General features: G+C 41.7%; 1 protein-coding gene across 2 annotated transcripts in view; it reads left to right on the top strand.

Moving 5' to 3' along the window:
• Window positions 1-17,508, top strand: part of inpp5a (inositol polyphosphate-5-phosphatase A) — a 572,966-nt gene that overhangs the window by 461,969 nt on the left and 93,489 nt on the right. For both annotated transcript variants that reach the window (XM_033033641.1, XM_033033642.1), the window contains exon 9: window positions 4,214-4,298. In XM_033033641.1, coding sequence (XP_032889532.1) covers window positions 4,214-4,298 — 85 coding nt within the window. The remainder of the gene's footprint in view (window positions 1-4,213; window positions 4,299-17,508) is intronic.

Genomic DNA, 17,508 nt, shown 5'->3' with positions numbered 1-17,508 from the left:
GAGTAGGAAAAGTTGGAAGAATAAACTCTTCTCATCAGTGATAAATTAGGTGTTGACCCCGAGAACATCTCTTCTCAGCAGGCTTGAAGAGTCGTCACCTCATTCAGCCTGTTTGACGGAGCTTATTTTTAAAATCTTTTCACTGATGTCAGCCTGGGATGAATTGGCCAGGAGAAGCATGTTTATAGACTGTGTGAAGAACTTTGTCTTTGTGTGGGAATGTTGGTGACACTGTTATGGTTTGCTTGAATGAACTGTGATGACGCAGCTAATAAGGCATCCTGCTGGGTGTCATGGCAGGCAGCTTTCAGACCTCCCACCTAAACTCATTCAACTCCAGCCACTGTGGATAATTTTCTATTCCCAATTCTTCCTCGACAAAAAGCAAAGTCAACTTTCACAGGGAATGTGAGATAAGTACTTCAGGAAATAATCTTGTAAACAAAATGTTACCTTCTGACCTGCAGCTGATACCTTGACTTAGAACAATTGAATGATACAGGCTATCGTATTAGGCATGGCAATTAACTGAAAAGGCGACTGATCCTCCTTACAGAACGGCTACAAAATGTTATAGCAAACCAGAGTTTTTTGGCCTCTGCTGTTTTACCGCCGCAGTGTTTGACATGGTTACTTCTGTGCTTTGTGTTCTGTTTTTGACTTTTCGAAAACTTATGGTTTACTGGCAGCACTGAATTGGGAGGAAAATGTAAGACTCTAAGCTCTTTCATTATTCCAGTAGCACCGTCTGTCCGTTGACAAATGATTCAGGAAGAAATCTCTCTGAATGGAGTTTGGTTTTATCCCCATTCAGGAAGGCCAAGCCCAAATTTCAAACTGCTTTATCTGCAGAAAGCAGTAGAATCCATCTTAAAATTGTTACCTATTTTTGAAATGTTTTAATTTCAATTCAAAACTTGGATTTCCATTGTTTTCTCCTATATTACAGCAGGTGGTCATGTCTATATTGTCATGTGTATATGGGAAACAATGTAGATTTTCAAATGAGCAACTTAGCAAAATTACCCAGTAATATCTCCCACATTCGGTTGCAAATAAAATCCATAAAGTCAAAATTGTATATACTTTTTTTGATTTGAGGAATTACAGATTAATTGATCTAAATGAAAGTATTTGGATGATAATGTGCAATTAAAATCAAACAAAAATGTGAGCAATGATTTTAAAAAATGTCAATGTCAAGCTATATACAGCAATAGTATTGATAACTAACTTAAGAAGTTCACAATTATCAGACACATAGGTCAAAGTCTGCTGGGAACAATGGTTGTGTTGAAGAGAATGATGCCTCTTTTTTATGGTATGTTTTTTTGTTTTAGTTTAGAGATACAGAGCGGAAACAGGCCCTTCTGCCCACGAGTCTGCACTGACCAGCAATCCCCACACATTAACACTACCCTATACTGGGGACAATTTTTACATTTATACCAAGCCAATTAACCTACAAACCTGTATGTCTTTGAAGTGTGGGAGGAAATCATTCTCAAAGAAAACCCACACGGTCACAAGGAAAATGTACAAACTCCGTACCGACAATCACCCATAGCCAGGATCGAACCTGTGTCTCTGGCGCTGTAAGCACAGTAAGGCAGCAGCTCTACTGCTGCACCACCGTGCCGCCCTATGTATTTAGTCTCGATTCCATGAGGTTATTGTCTTTTTATCAGGTTCCAAAAGTCCCAGTGTTCTATCAAATAATTTTACCATGGTGGTTGTATCCTACAGCTTGGTTAAAGAAGCAGTACCACCATGGCGATGTGGCACAATGCTGGTCTCTCAATTTAAAATGAAGCCAGTTCCACTGGAAAGGCCACCTGGTGCCAAATATTACAGATTTAAGGGCAACAAATCTTGGTCATCACGTGAAATATAAATTGGTGCAACCTTTCTTCAGAAAGATTCTGAAGAGACAATGTGCCAGAAATAATTGAAAGTGCACTAAGCGATGGGGAGAGCAATGGGCATATACGATATAGAGAGCATATTAAAAGTGTTGCTAAATGTGAGGAACTTAGTTCAAAACAGTATATCTTGTAAATTGTCTTTCTTCATCTCAGCTTTAAATACAATAGAAGAAAATAAGCAAAAATCAATACTGCAAACAAAATAATAGAAACAGCATGAGGGAAAATAGAAGAATTTATTGTGAAAGAAAATTTATTTTGACATTTGATCACTGTAAATAAATCAATCTGTTAATGAATTCCATGTAAAATATTTATTGCCATATGCACGTACACTGAGGTAGAGGCACACTGAAAATATTGCTTGCAGCAGCATTATCACATGAGCATTGACTCAGAAAACACACAAAAACATAAAAATCATACATAAATTATCCACCAGCATAGAGAAAAAGACTGTGCAAAAACAAAACTGGCATCAATGCAACATAACAATTAGAACTAGTCCGTGGCTGTGCATGAGGTATTCCCTAGTGTTCTGTCATCAAGGTGGGATCAGGGTTGTGCAGGTCGGGTCCAGAAACCGATGTACCAAAATAGCTATTCCTGGACCTTGTGGAAGGGGCTTTGGGCTTCTGTACCACCTGCACGATGGAAGCAGCATAAAGAGGGCCCAGATGGTTGGGATCCTGGATGATAGATGCCACTTTCTTGAGGAAGAGTCTCAATAGATGCTTTTGGAAGGGCTGTCCCCCTGATTCCATCACTCTGTTACCTCTTGTGTTCCTGTGCATTGATGTTGCTGCACTAGGCTATGATGCAACTGGTCATGATACTTTCTACAGTGCTGTCTAAGTTCTTCAAAATATTTGGTGACATGCCGAACCTCTTTACAGTTCTAGGAACGCAGAGGCGTTGGCACCTTCTTTGTGATTACGTCCATGTGCTAGGCTCGGGGCAGGTCATCTGAAATGTTCACACATAGGAATTTGATGCCGTAACCTCTATCATCACTGATGCACCAATGAAAACTGGCGCATGGTCTCCTGACTTCCCCTTTCTGGTCAATAATTAGTTGCTGGATTTTGCTGATATTGAGCGAGAGTTTGTTATTGTTGTGTTCTATCTTTCTCCTGACTCATCACAACCCCTGATTTTGCCAACAGCGGGCTGCAAATTTGTAAATGACGTTGGAGCTGTGCATGAGCCACACTGTCATGGGCGTAGAGAGAGTAGAGCAGGGGGCTCAGCATGCAGCCCCGAGGTGCTCCTGCTTTGATGATCAGTCAGGAGGAGCTGTTGTTACCAGTCCACACTGATTGAGCTCTGGCGACGAGGAAGTCAAGGATCCATGTCCAGTACTGGCACAGGTTTAAGTTGGCCGCATGGCGTGAATACCCATAGACTTCCCAGCTCCCATGCTGAGAAATCTGCCCACTAAACAGAGACAACAGCTCCATTCAAAGGAATGGGAGTGATCAACTGCCGGGAGAAACGTTTGTGGAATCTTTTATAACTAAATTAGTCCAAAGTTTAAATTCTTTTTTTACAATTTTGAGAATTCTAACTTTTAAGAAAAGTATAATATTTTAATTCAGTTTTTAACAATAAGCACATTTGATAGCCGGTGAGGTTGAGAGGCAGGACCTTGCTGGCTGTAGAAGCCTTTGGAGGAGTGCAGCCAGCTGTGCTCACTGAGACAGCTCCTGAATAGCAATAGCCCTTGCTGATGTATTGTGAGCCTGTAGAAGGCCGTGCTCAGGCCTATGCTGGAAGGTAGGACAGCAGGCCCAAGTTTAGTTTAGAGATACAGCGCAGAAACAGGCCCTTCGGCCCACCGGGTCCATGCCAAACAGCGATCCCCGCACATTAATACTATCCTACACCCACTAGGGACAATTTTTACATTTACCAAGTCAATTAACCTACAAACCTGTACGTCTTTGTGGGGTAGTGTGGGAGGAAAACAAAGATCTCGGAGAAAACCCACGCAGGTCACGGGGAGAACGTACAAACTCCGTACAGACAGCACCCATAGTCGGGATCGAACCCGGGTCTCTGGCACTGCATTCACTGTAAGGCAGCAACTCTGCCGCTGCGCCACCGTGACAGCCCAATTGCAAAGTGTTAATTTTTTAATTAACATTGTTTTATCCAAAGTTCATATTTAAGAGGAAGCCACCTGCGGCTATTTACGTATCATCAACATGACGTTTAAATTATTTAAAATAAATATAAGCTGAAAGCATATGGAAAATGCAATGAGAATTTTTATGTCTTTGCTCTAGGATCACGGACCAACGATACGAGAAGGTGCCGCACTTCCTCTTTGGCGATTTTAACTTCAGGTTGGATTCGAAAGGTGTTATAGAGGTAGGTGTTGCTGTGTGAAAGTTCCTCTGTACTCTTGTGCTGTTATACTCAGAACATAATTTTGTTTTTACCTTCTGGTTTCACAGTAATCTCAGGTTTGGAGTATTTTTAATTCTGCAAAGGTGCTTCAGAAAATCAAGTTTCCAAGAGGGCAAACCTGCTGCTGATGTTGATGTCACAATATGATTTTGGTGTTCATAAAAGATGAAATGAGAATAGTGGAGTGGAGTGGAGGAGGATGATACAATTCTGTTCCTGTATATTTATACCGCAGTTACTTACTGTTTGCAAGTATCACTGAAATCCTTTCTATCACTGCATGCAGCACTCGCATGGATGTAGTTAAATATGTTGTCCACGAATGGCCATGGCACCATAATCCCGGTGATACCTGTATCACGTGATCCCTGTATTTCAGCACCAACTCCCCCTCCCATTCCGAATCTGACCTTTCGGTCCTGGGCCTCCTCAATGGCCAGAGTGAGGCCCACTGCAAATTGTAGGAACCGCACCTCATATTTCGCTTGGGTGGTTTACACCCCAACAGTATAAACATTGACTTCCCCAATTTCAGGTCGTCCTTGCTTTCACCCTCTTTCCCCTCCCCTTACCAGCTCTCCCACAGCCAACTGTCTCCGCCTCTTCCATTCTTTTTCCAGCCCCCCCCCGACATCAGTCTGAAGAAGGGTCTCGACCCGAAATGTCGCCTATTCCTTCGCTCCATAGATGCTGCCTCACCCGCTGAGTTTCTCCAGCTTTGTTGTCTACCCTGTACCAAGGCGGTTCATTACTAAAAGACCGTGCCTATCACAATTGCAAAGCTGTGTTATCCACACGTGTATCAAGGAACATAAAATGAAAAAATAGTGTGTATCTAAATTTTCCATGAGAGAGAATGTTATTTCATATATTTAATGTTGGGTTGTGATTTGTGAATTCTGCAATGGGGGGAACACAGGGGCCATCGATTTGTGTAAGATTGAAACGTTGCCTTCATTTTTGTCCCACATCAAGTGGAAAATTAGTAGGGTGGCTATTCTAGACCATGAATGTCCTGGTTTGTAAAGTATTGGGTAATGTCACTTGGAGATTTGTACCATTGTTCTGGGCACAGAGCCCAGTAATATCCTTGCCGCGGACCATATCATTTACAGATAATCGTGGTCAATTTGAAAATAAATTAAAGAAGGATCATTAATGGCAAATGAGGGAGAACTTACAATACAAAATGTGTAAAAAAAAAAGAGAGTAGTAAATTAGTAGTAAATAAAGGAGAAATTTCATGACAAAAGGAGCAAAAGAGAGAATATAATTTCCCTTACTGTCAAATACTGCAGGAGAAATATGTGCTATATCCTGCTAGTCTCTGCAAATATGGAAATAACTTCGACTGGAAGTATTTTTTTCTCTCTAGAGATTAGATGAAATGCATCAAATTGTGTAACAATTTACATATTCTGTAATATTCATTATAACTGTCTGATCAAATTATTTCCCTTTCTTTTATTATAACTAGTAACTGAAAGATTCAGATTTGTGGGTGAGGAATGGGTTTGATATAGTCAGTATGAAAGTGACAAGCAAGGTAACTCGGACCAGAAGGAGCTGCAGATACTAGAATCTCAAAGAGAGGTGCAAGAGGCATATAAGGTAGCCAGAGATAGTGGGAGGGTAGAGGATTGGGAAGCATTTAAAGGTCAGCAAAAAGTAACTAAGAGATTAATTAAGACGGGGAAAATAGACTATGAAAGGAATTTAGCGAACAACATAAAAACTAATAGTAAGAGTTTTTATAGCTATATAAAAAGAAAAAGGGTGGCTAAGGTGAACGTTGGTCCATTGGAGGGTGAGACTGGAGAGTTGTTGGTGGGGAACATGGAAATGGCAAAGGCATTAAACGAGTATTTTGTATCAGTCTTCACCATAGAAGACACAAAAAATATTCCAACGCTGGATAAACAGGAGGCGGTAGGAATGGAGGAGCTAAATACTATTAAGATCACCAAGGAGGTGGTATTAGGGAAATTAATGAGACTGAAGGAGGATAAATCCCCTGGGCCTGATGGATTACATCCAAGGGTCTTGAGGGAGATAGCAGTGGGGATTGTGGATGCATTGGTGATAATTTTCCAAAACTCCCTGGAGGCAGGAACGGTCCCAGTGGATTGGAAAATGGCAAATGTAACACCTATATTTAAAAAAGGAAGTAAACAGAAGGCGGGTAACTATAGACCGGTTAGTCTAACATCGGTGGTGGGTAAAATGTTAGAGACAATTATTAAAGAAACACTAACGGGGCACTTGGATAAACATGACTTCATCAGACAGAACCAGCATGGTTTTGTGAAGGGGAAATCGTGTTTAACGAATCTGCTCGAATTCTTTGAGGAAGTAACAACCCGGGTGGATAAAGGGGAACCGGTGGATGTGGTATACTTGGACTTCCAAAAGGCTTTTGACAAGGTGCCACATAAGAGACTATTGCTAAAAATAAAAAATTATGGGATTGGGGGTAATATATTAGCATGGGTAGAGGATTGGCTAACAAATAGGAAGCAGAGAGTGGGGATAAATGGTTCATACTCGGGATGGCAACCGGTAACTAGCGGGGTTCCGCAAGGGTCGGTGCTGGGACCCCAGTTGTTCACAATTTATATAAATGATTTGGAGGAGGGAACCAAGTGTAATATATCAAAATTTGCGGACGATACGAAAATGGGAGGGATAGTAGGGGATGAGGAGGATAGGAAGAGTCTGCAAAAGGATATAGATAAGCTAGGTGAGTGGGCAACAACTTGGCAGATGAAATTTAATACTAATAAATGTGAAGTCATTCACTTTGGGGAAAAAAATGATAGGGCAAGTTATTTTCTAAATGAGGAGGAGCTGCGTTGTAATGCAACGCAAAGGGATCTAGGGGTATTAGTACATGAATCACTAAAAGTCAGTATGCAGGTGCAGCAAGCAATCAGGAAGGCCAATGGAGTTTTGGCCTTTATTGCGAGGGGGATTGAGTATAAAAACATGGAGGTCTTGCTGCAGCTGTACACGGTATTAGTGAGACCACATTTGGAATACTGTGTACAGTTCTGGGGTCCATACTTAAGAAAGGATGTACTAGCCCTGGAGGCAGTGCAGCGAAGGTTTACAAGATTAATTCCTGCAATGAGGGGATTGACATATGAGGAAAGGTTAAGTAAGCTGGGACTCTACTCTTTGGAGTTTAGAAGAATGAGAGGCGATCTCATTGAAACGTATAAGATCGTGAGGGGCCTTGATCGGGTGGATGCACCGAGGATGTTCCCAATGATCGGGGAGGCTAGAACTAGGGGACATAGTTGCAGAGTGAGGGGGGGCTCTTTTAAAACTGAGATGAGGAAGAACTTCTTCACCCAGAGGGTGGTTAGTTTGTGGAATTCACTGCCCCAGGGAGCAGTGGAAGCAGAAACGTTAAATATATTTAAGTAAAAAATAGATGGTTTTTTAGCTGCCAAGGGGATAAGGGGCTACGGGGAGAGGGCAGGGATATGGACCTAGGTTTGGTTAGTATAGTAAGACCTGAGTGATCTCCTGGACAAGTGTCGATCGCCTGGATTGGGGTCGGAGAGGAATTTCCCGGATTTTTTTCCCGAATTGGACCTGGGTTTTTATCCGTTTTTTTGCCTCCCCCAGGAGATCACGCGGTTCTTGGGGTGGAGAGGGGTGATAGCGGTATAAAGGGGAGGGTAGTGTCTTGTGTTCTGTGTCTTGTGTCTACTGTTTGTGGGTAAGTGTGTCTGTTTAGTGTTCAGCCATGAGTGAATGGCGGTGCGGGCTCGACGGACCTGGTGGTCTACTCTCGCACCTACTTTCTATGATTCTATGATTCTATGAAGAGAAACTCAAAGAGTTAGGCAGCATCTGTGGAGGGAAATGAGAGTCAACATTTCAGTTTTAGATCTTTCATCTGCATAGTCCACATGAAGCGTCTTGACCCAAAACAATGACTGTCCATTTCCCTCTGCGGATGCTGCCTAAACCCGCCGAGTTCCTTGTTTTGCTGCAAGTAGTTTAAACAAGTTGGGATGTTAGAAAGGCTTTTGAACTAGGCAGTGTTATTTAAAACATTAGAGATGAACTGCAAAATGAAAATCTCACTATGTAAAAATATTTTTACTTTGATGATAAGAATCTGTTGAATAAAGACAAGAATAATCTTTATACAAACAAGCCCAAGGATTTTAATTTTGTCACTTATAGGACAGTTGTCAAAATGTACTTTTGTCTGGAGATGCACATGCAGTGATGGCATTAATGGAACTGAACTTTGGAACCAGAGTGAAACATGCCGCCACTATTGATTACATTGTCGCAAGCAACTGGAGATGGGTTTCTACGCATTTCATAATTTGAAGTTAATTGAACCCCACTCATCTGCGTACTTGTCGGCTATACTCACATTTGATGTCAAGTTGACCAATGGCTCACTTACCCAGTGTGGCAGTTTAAGGTTGTTTCACATCTTTACCAGCTTCAAACCTGCAGCAGCCTTAAATTTGCTTTTCCCGTGATATGCCGCGATGAAGTAGGATGAGATTACTTCCTTCAAACAATTTCACTCCTTCTCACTGAAATGCCAAGAGAAGTATTGATTTTGGAAACTGTGTTTACACCATAACCACAGATAAATTGCATCACTTGCACACACATGCTACTGTTGAAATGGGATTTTTATTTTTTTATTTGTTTTCAGGATGTGAGTGTTGCCGCCGAGGACAGTATTTACTATCTCTACTCATTACCCTTAAGAAAGTGGTTGAGGGGAAATTGTTTGAATCACCGTGGTGGGTCTGGTGAAGGTTACACTCATGATGGTGTTGCCGGGGGTTTTCCAGGATTTAACTCAAGCAATGATGAAGGAATAATGATATATTTCCAAACCAGAGGCATATGAACTTGGAAAGAAGCCTGCAGGTGATGTTGTTCCCATGTACTCCCTTGGTCCTACCTGCAGTCAGAGGTTGTGGGGTTATAAAAGATTGTGGGTTTAGGGCTTTGGGAGACCTGCCGGAGTAATCTAGGTGAGTGTACTTTGTAAATGGTACACAAAACATCCATGGTCATCTAGTAGTAGAAGACATGATTGTGTGAAATTGTCAAGTCAATTGTTTTATCCTAGATGGTAGCTACATTTATCGTGGCAAGTATGGAATATTTCATTACATTCTTGACTTGTGCTCTGTAGATGGTGGGAGAACTCTGGGTCCTTTCGGGTCCAAAGCTGAAACGTCACCTATCCATTTTCTCCAGAGATGTCTCCTGACCCACAGAGTTACTCCAGCACTTTGTGTCCATCTCCAGTAGCCATAGAGTTTATTTAGTAGCTCTGGTTGTGCGTTATAATTAATGGTGGCCCCAGGATGATGATGGTGGGGAGTCTGCATTGGTTATGCCATTGAATGTCAGAGTCCAGTGTGTAAACATCCTGCCTGAAATCTGGAGTGACTCAGCTGTAGCATATTTAAGAAATATTATCAATATCAGTTTAGATTATAATGTGGCCAAAATGATTGTCAAGTCAAGTCAAGTCAACTTTATTTGTCACATACACATACAAGATGTACAGTGAAATGAAAGTGGCAATGCCTGCGGGATTGTGCAAAAATAACCCAGAACAACAGGGCAGAACAGAACCAGTATTTACATTTTTTTTAAAGACACAACAGCAATTACGCCCAGGTGAGATCAGAGTTTACAGTCCTAATGGCCTGTGGGAAGAAACTCTGTCTCATCCTCTCTGTTTTCACAGCGTGACAGCAGAGGCGCTTGCCTGACCATAGCAGCTGGAACAGCCCATTGCTGGGGTGATAGGGGTCCTTCATGATCTTTCATGATCATGAATCATGATCACACTTTATATGTTTAAGAAGGAACTGCAGATGCTGGAAAAATCGAAGGTAGACAAAAATGCTGAAGAAACTCAGCGGGTGAGGCAGCATCAGTAGGGTCTCGACCCGAAACGTCGCCTGTTCTTTCTTTCCTTAGATGCTGCCACACCCGCTGAGTTTCTCCAGCATTTTTGTCTAATGTCACATTTAATATCTTCCTTTCTGAAACGCCTCAAAGCAACATGACCACAAGAATAATGTTAATAAACACTGCTAATGGTGCTTCTTCCCAAAGGTTAATAATCTTGGAATTTTGGGACGACTATTTTGTTACATAGAATATTTCTCTGCTCCTTGTCCATTCAAGGATCTTGGAGCTGAGAAGCTAACTTCTTTTATCTCAGGGTGAACTGTTTTTGGTATCACTTTATATTGATTTGCAGTGTTCATTATCAGCTAAGTTAGGATTCAATACTCAGGTTGGTCTTATTTAAATTATCTTGATGTATTTTCCTTTTTAAGTTGAGCAAATTGGATTATTGTACAGGAGGCAGGACAACAACTCAGAAGACTCATTGCCCTCTGCTCAGTTTTAGCATTTGTTTCTACTCATTTAGTTTAGTTTAGTTCAGAGATATATTATGGAAACGGGTCCTTCAGCCCACTGAGTCCACGCTGACCATCATTTACCCATTCACACTAGTTCTATGTTATCTCACTTTCTCATCCACTCCCATAAAGTAGGGTCAATTTTACACAGGCCAATTAATCTGCAAATCCACCTCCCATTTTTGGGATGTGGGGGGAAATTGTAGAACTTGGAGGTAACCCACACAGTGGCAGGGGAAATGTGTCACACATACTGTACCCATGGTCCGGATCAAACCTGGGTCCCTGGCACTGTGGGGCGGCAGCTCCATTGGTTGAGACCCTACTGATGCTGCCTCACCCGCTGAGTTTCTTCAGCATTTTTGTCTACCTTCGATTTTTCCAGCATCTACAGTTCCTTCTTAAACATATAAAGTGTGATCATGATTAACGTTAACATCATTCCAATTCATAAGAAAGATAAATAAAGTGACAAAGTCATTTGGTCTGACCTGCCAGCTATTTCTCTGGTTTTGTGGGCTATATTTAGACATAGTACTGGTAGGATGCAGGGAGATTCCAGGTAGTCTTTGAATCCATGTGTTGGAAGGAACTGCAGATGCTGGTTTAAACCAGAGATAGACACAGAAAGCTGGAGTAACTCGGACGGTCAGGCAGCATCCCTGGAGAGAAGGAATAGGTGACATTTCTGGTCAAGACCCGAGCCGTCACCTATTCCTTTTCTCCAGAGATGCTGCCTGCCCTGCTGAGTTACTCCAGCTTTTTGAGTCTTTGATTCCATCTTCTTTTCAATTCATGCATAAAATACTGGGTTTTAAATACCTTGGCTTTTTATGGCAACCAATGATGATAACTGGTGTTTGAAATAAATATTTGAATTGTGTAAATTTCTGAAATGAAAATAATAATACTGGATGGATTCTGCAGGTCAAGTGCCATCAGCAGAGAGAGAAAAAGAAGTTGTCAGTATTTGGATTTGGTGTGTGAATAGTGCATCGGTCTACAATGGTAATTCAGATCATCAGAGAAATGATAATGGACCTTAATTATGAGAAGCAAAACAATGTAATTGTTTTTATAGTCTATATAGTTTGTATATTACAATATATGTGATATATATTATATATTAATTCTATATTATAATTTATATATATTCCCAAATATATATCCAATTCTTCAGAGATTTTCCAAGTTAGTCAAGTTTTGATTTGACATATTTCCTGCTAATTACTTATCCAAGCTATTAACGATACAGCAACATGCTGTCCTAATTACTGTAATTTTACAATGTCTTTGTAATATGCATTGAGATTGCTCATGGTAAAGTATATTTTGACATGCTATAACTCAGTGTCCTATTAAATCATTGTTATGGTGTGAAATTTTAGCCCCATTCAGATTTAGACCACAGTTTGACAATATTGACAGAGGGTATTATCGAAACGTCGGATGAATATTATAACATTTCTGTTAAGATTATTTTAGTGCTAGGATTTCTGATTTGAGCGTAGGAGAGAAAGGCCCACATGTTATATCTGTACCTTGGTAATGCTTTGGCATTATGCAGTTGAATTTTTATGAAAGGTTTTGTGAAGAAAAGTTGTGATGACACAAAATGCTGGAGTAACTCAGCAGGATAGTGGAGGAAGGAACTGAAGATGCTGGTTTGCACAAGATAGACACAAAATGCTATCTATATTTTGTGGATGGATTGTGAAGTCCACAATATTCCTTCCAATATGCCATATGGCTGGCCATTAATACATGGGTGATCCAGCCATGCATGGTTATGTCCAGTAAGGCACAATACATGCCTGGAAACCACTGCCGTGATTTTATCCATGTACGCATGCCTTACATGCTACAATGGGCATACATGCAGCAGCGGCAGATATTAATAGCACATGCGTGGTCTTCTTCATCATTACTGAAAGGATGCCTGTCAAAATAGGTCCTTCATTATCACGAAGATAGACACAAAATGCTGGAGAGAAGGAATGTGTGACGTTTCAGGTCGAGACCCTTCTTCAGACTTCATTATCACGTCTGACCCTGGAAAATTAATTTGCGTTGTTCTTTTTTGAGATAAAACAATCCTTACAACCGTTCTCCTCCTGGTCGCATCTCAATCCTCCCCTCTCCTGAGGTACGAGGCCCCGATCCTCTCTTGGGCCTCTCTCCTCCATGACCTCCACCAAAGCTTGGACCTCAACCTGCTTTGCACAATCTGCCACTGTGGCAGAAGAGACGTTTAGCAGATTGAGCATGTAAGGCCCCTTTTGTAGCACAAGACTTCTTGGGATTGATACTCCATAAAATGTTGCTTGAGCAGTCCCTCAAACGAAGCTATTTTGTCCCACTAATTTAATCTGCCTTCCTAGGCTCTGAAGAATTTTGAGCTCATTGTCTTTGCACTCAATTCTAACTGTTACAAGAAGTTAGGGTATGGTTTCCGTAACATGGCGGTGAGCAGAGATAGGGAATAGAGTGTGCTGAATTATTGCATCTTCGCTTAATCTAACCTTAGGACTTGTGCACTTAGGACTCTCATAACATTCCCAGAAGCTTCATCCCACTCTTTCCTTACTTTTTCTGTACCTCTGCAAATAATTCTCTCACACACATATCTAACAACACCACTTTGATTTTTTTTTGTCATTAACCGGCGCTCAGGGGTAATATCTGGTCAATTAATCAATTAATCAAAGTTCCCGTGGAAGATACCTGAAACATCCAAGGAAACATTATCCCCTCCACCATGACCCCCCCCCCCCCCAGCTATCCCCCACCTTCATCTTCCCCTATCTATCCACCTGCTACCATCATCCCCATTTATATCCCCCCCCCCCCCACAGCCATGATCTTCCCCACCCACCATCTTCTTCCCACCACCATCTTCCTCATCTGTCGCCACCAGCATCATCCATCCTATTGCTCCTGACCACAACATTCCTTCATCTCCATTCCTTCCCATTTGCCCTCGGTCAGCATCCTCCCCATTGATCCTTCACCAACACTGTCCTCCCCCAACTATCTCCCACCTTCATGTTTGCCATCTGAACCCCACCACCCTCACCACCCTCCCATTCTAAACAACTCCAACATTATCTTCCCAGCGGCCCCCGACCGCTATTCTCCCCCAACTAGCCCTCATCACTTCCATGCTCCCCCCAACACCTCTATCCTCTCCTGGGTGCTCAACAGATTCACTATCGTACAGATCACATCCTTCCCAATCCATGAAAATAAGGTCATAAGGTCATAAGTGATAGGTGCCAAATTAGGCCGTTCAGCCCATCAAGTCTACTCCACCATTCAATCATTGCTGATCTATCTATCCCTTCTAACCACATTCTCCTGCCATCTCCCCATAACCCCCGATACCCATGTGCAAATGTGAAAAATGTGTAAATTCTTCATCATTTGTCTGGATAAACCTTAACTGTTCGTCAGATGATCTTTCTTTCCATTGCCAAACAAGTTTATGATTTAAAAGGAAGAGAAAACATATTTCATTGTCCTACAATATTATTCCGTGTTGCTGAAGATTAACCTTTAACTCATGACACTGGGATTATCTTGAAAAATCGGAAAAACTCCTGTAGGCAGGTGTGTGCCGAGACCACATGGACGTCTGGGCCCGGATCAGCAAATGGTTCCTTACATCCACCACAAGCTGATTTTATTACATATTATTTATTACTTCTTAGCAAACCTGTTCAAGGCCGAGCTTTGCCTCTATTGTTTCCTTGCTCCATTAAAGAAGTGAAGAGCAAATATCACTTCATTGCCTCGTTGCCCTGAGCACCTAATCAGCACCAATTGCTGGAGCCACTGCATTTACTTGTAATTGGTGCTTCTTTGTCACCACTGAGAGAATGCAGATTTCAAGCACATTATTCACGTAATCACAGCCATCACAGCTGTGTTTATTCTAAGAGCGCATTGGTGCCACTGCTGTTTATGCCCATTATAGTGGAGGTTAGAATGGGGATACAATTCATTTACAAAGTCAGAAGGAGAGAATGCTGCCCTGAAAGAAGCCATATCCTATACTGGGAACAAAAGGGGAACTCAGAACAATCCCGTCATAAAAAGAGGAAATTTCAGAGTGCTCGTGGGAGGGTTGCTTGAAAGCTGCCGAGAAGAAAATCCTCAAAACTTTTCTGTGTCTCTGTTTGAAATCACATGGAGATTTATCTGAAGGGCAAATGTCTCGGAATAGGAACGTTTGTAAATTTGGGCATCAAGTTGATACATCTTCAGGATTGCAGAGTGAAAATGCAAGTGGCTCAGATGATGCATGCAATGATGCAACAGGAGTTAATTTAAATTTGACCAATAGTTATGGAGCTTTTAGGGGCCAAACCAGTTTCCGCCTGGGCCAATAGATAAAGCTCTTGTGGTGACACCACTTTAAGCCGTCACGTTGCATTTAATTGGCCCCATGTTGTCTGTACAACTATTTAGAACAAGCCATTCTCCCACAGTTTCTATGGTGGTTTACCTGCTACTTGCTCGACCTTTGTTTCTACAGTGTTTTGTACAGTTTCTGCACTGCTGTGCATTTTTCCAAAGGCAACACCTATTTCAGGTGTTGATTCCTGGCAGAGATTCTGCTTAGTGTAGGAAAGAACTGCAGATGCTGGTTTACACCGAAGATGGATACAAAATGCTGGAGCAACTCAGCGGGACAGGCAGCATCTCTCGAGAGAGGGAATGGGTGACGTTTCTGGTTGAGACCCTCGACCCAAAGCGTCACCCATTCATTCTCTCCAGAGTTGCAGCTTGTCCCATGAAGTTACTCCAGCATTTTGTGTCTATCTTCGGAAATTCTGCTTATCTACTTTTCTGAATGACTCCATTGGGTGTCTACATTTCCATTCTTTTCTCTTGTCCTGAATCAAAGACAAGTGATTCGGACAGGAAAGATCTGTCTGTGTGCTCTTTGCCTGATCCTGCTCTTTAAGTGCTGAACTGATACACATTAAGATAGCCTCACAAATTCAAAACCAGTCTCTGCCCAACACTGCCAGCTTCTAGGTATAGTTTGCTACAATTACGGGCAGCTTCATCTCCCCATTATCTTCAGCCAGGTTTGACTTCATTTATTTCCATGTTTGCAAAACTTCTATGGAATGTGTTGCTTTTATTTAATGGGGCATCCACAATAATGCCCTCGGTGTCCTGCATCATTACTGAGTGATCCGGTACAGTATCTACACAATGTAGTGTTCTGACCGTTTACTTTAATGTGGTTATAAGCTTACTGCTATCTTTTGCCATAGTATCATTCATGACATTCATACCGATGAACATGCATATATTGCTATCATCTTTAGTTTCAATGCTGTTACGGGGTTCTCGTAGAATTTACTGTCTACGCACATTTTCTCTGAGCAAACTATTGACTGGAGTTCCCTGGGTCTGAATTTCACATTTCTCAGTTGAAATCGCGTTAATTGAGTAAAATATTGCATATGAAGGAGTTTGTATTCCCTTGGCATCCACACTAATCTGTCCCCCAAAACCATGCCCAACAATATTCTGAGATTACACTCTTGCTGAGTCTTACCGATTGACATCGTAATCACTCATTTCCTCCTCCAGCACCTGGCTACAGAGCTTGTAACTCTGAAATATTTCATGTGGTGTTTGGATGAAGAGCACATTAACTTGGCACCGGACATCTATTACACTCATTGTGTTAACAAATGTCCACGTGTACATGTTGGAACCAACTTCTGCTAATAACATTGTTTCTTTTCACCTGTGGATTGCATATTTTGTGCATGAACATTATTGCCCATATTTAAACTCAACAATTCTATTTACTTTGAAGTAAGTCTAAGTAAATAATCTCCTCCATTGTCAGAGTGAGGCCATCACAAATTGGAGGAACAGCACCTCACATTTCACTTGGGCAGCTTAAAACCCAGTGGTGTGAATATTGATTTCTCTAACTTCAAGTAACCCGTGCATTCCCTTTCTCTCCATCCCTCCACCACACTAGTCGTCTTCCTAGTTTCATTGTCTTCCTGCTTTGTTTCATTGTTTGTATCCACTCATTATCACCTTCTCCACATCTCACAATGGACCATTGTGGTTCCAGCTCACTTTGGTCATTGTTGCTGGCTTTGATTTATCCTTTCTCATATCTTTCTTTCACTTGTTATTTGTACATTTTCCCTATCTCTGGTTCCCCTCTCCCCTGACTCTCAGTTTGAAGGGTCTCAATCCAAAATGCACCTTTTCCCTTTCTCCAGAAATGCTTCATGACCCGTTGAGTTACAGATTCAGATTCAAACTTTATTGTCATTGTGCAGTGTACAAGTACAGAGACAACGAAATGCAGTTAGCATCTCACCCAGAAGTGCGAACACAGATTAATGTAACAGTAAAATATATATATGTATATACAGTAGCAGTAGTGCAAATTTCGGGGGGAGGGGGATCAGTCACTGGGGGAAGGAGTGTCCGGGGGGGGGGGGTGACTGGCAATCACCAAGGTGCAGAGTTAAGTAGGGTAACAGCCACAGGGAAGAACCTGCTGGTCCGGCAATGGAAAGACCTGTAGTGCCTCCCAGATGGGAGGAGGGTAAACAGTCAGTTACGCCAGCATTTTGTGTCTATCTTCTGTATATAACAGCATCTGTAGTTCCTTCCCACACTAACGATCTTTATCATACTTTTCAACATTTTTGCAATTTTTACCACCGATCTTAAGATAGCAT

The sequence above is a fragment of the Amblyraja radiata genome, chromosome 15, assembly GCF_010909765.2.
Source record: "Amblyraja radiata isolate CabotCenter1 chromosome 15, sAmbRad1.1.pri, whole genome shotgun sequence".
NCBI lineage: Eukaryota > Metazoa > Chordata > Chondrichthyes > Rajiformes > Rajidae > Amblyraja > Amblyraja radiata.
Note: the sequence above shows the minus strand (reverse complement) of the source record. Positions and strands in the feature narration are given on the sequence as shown.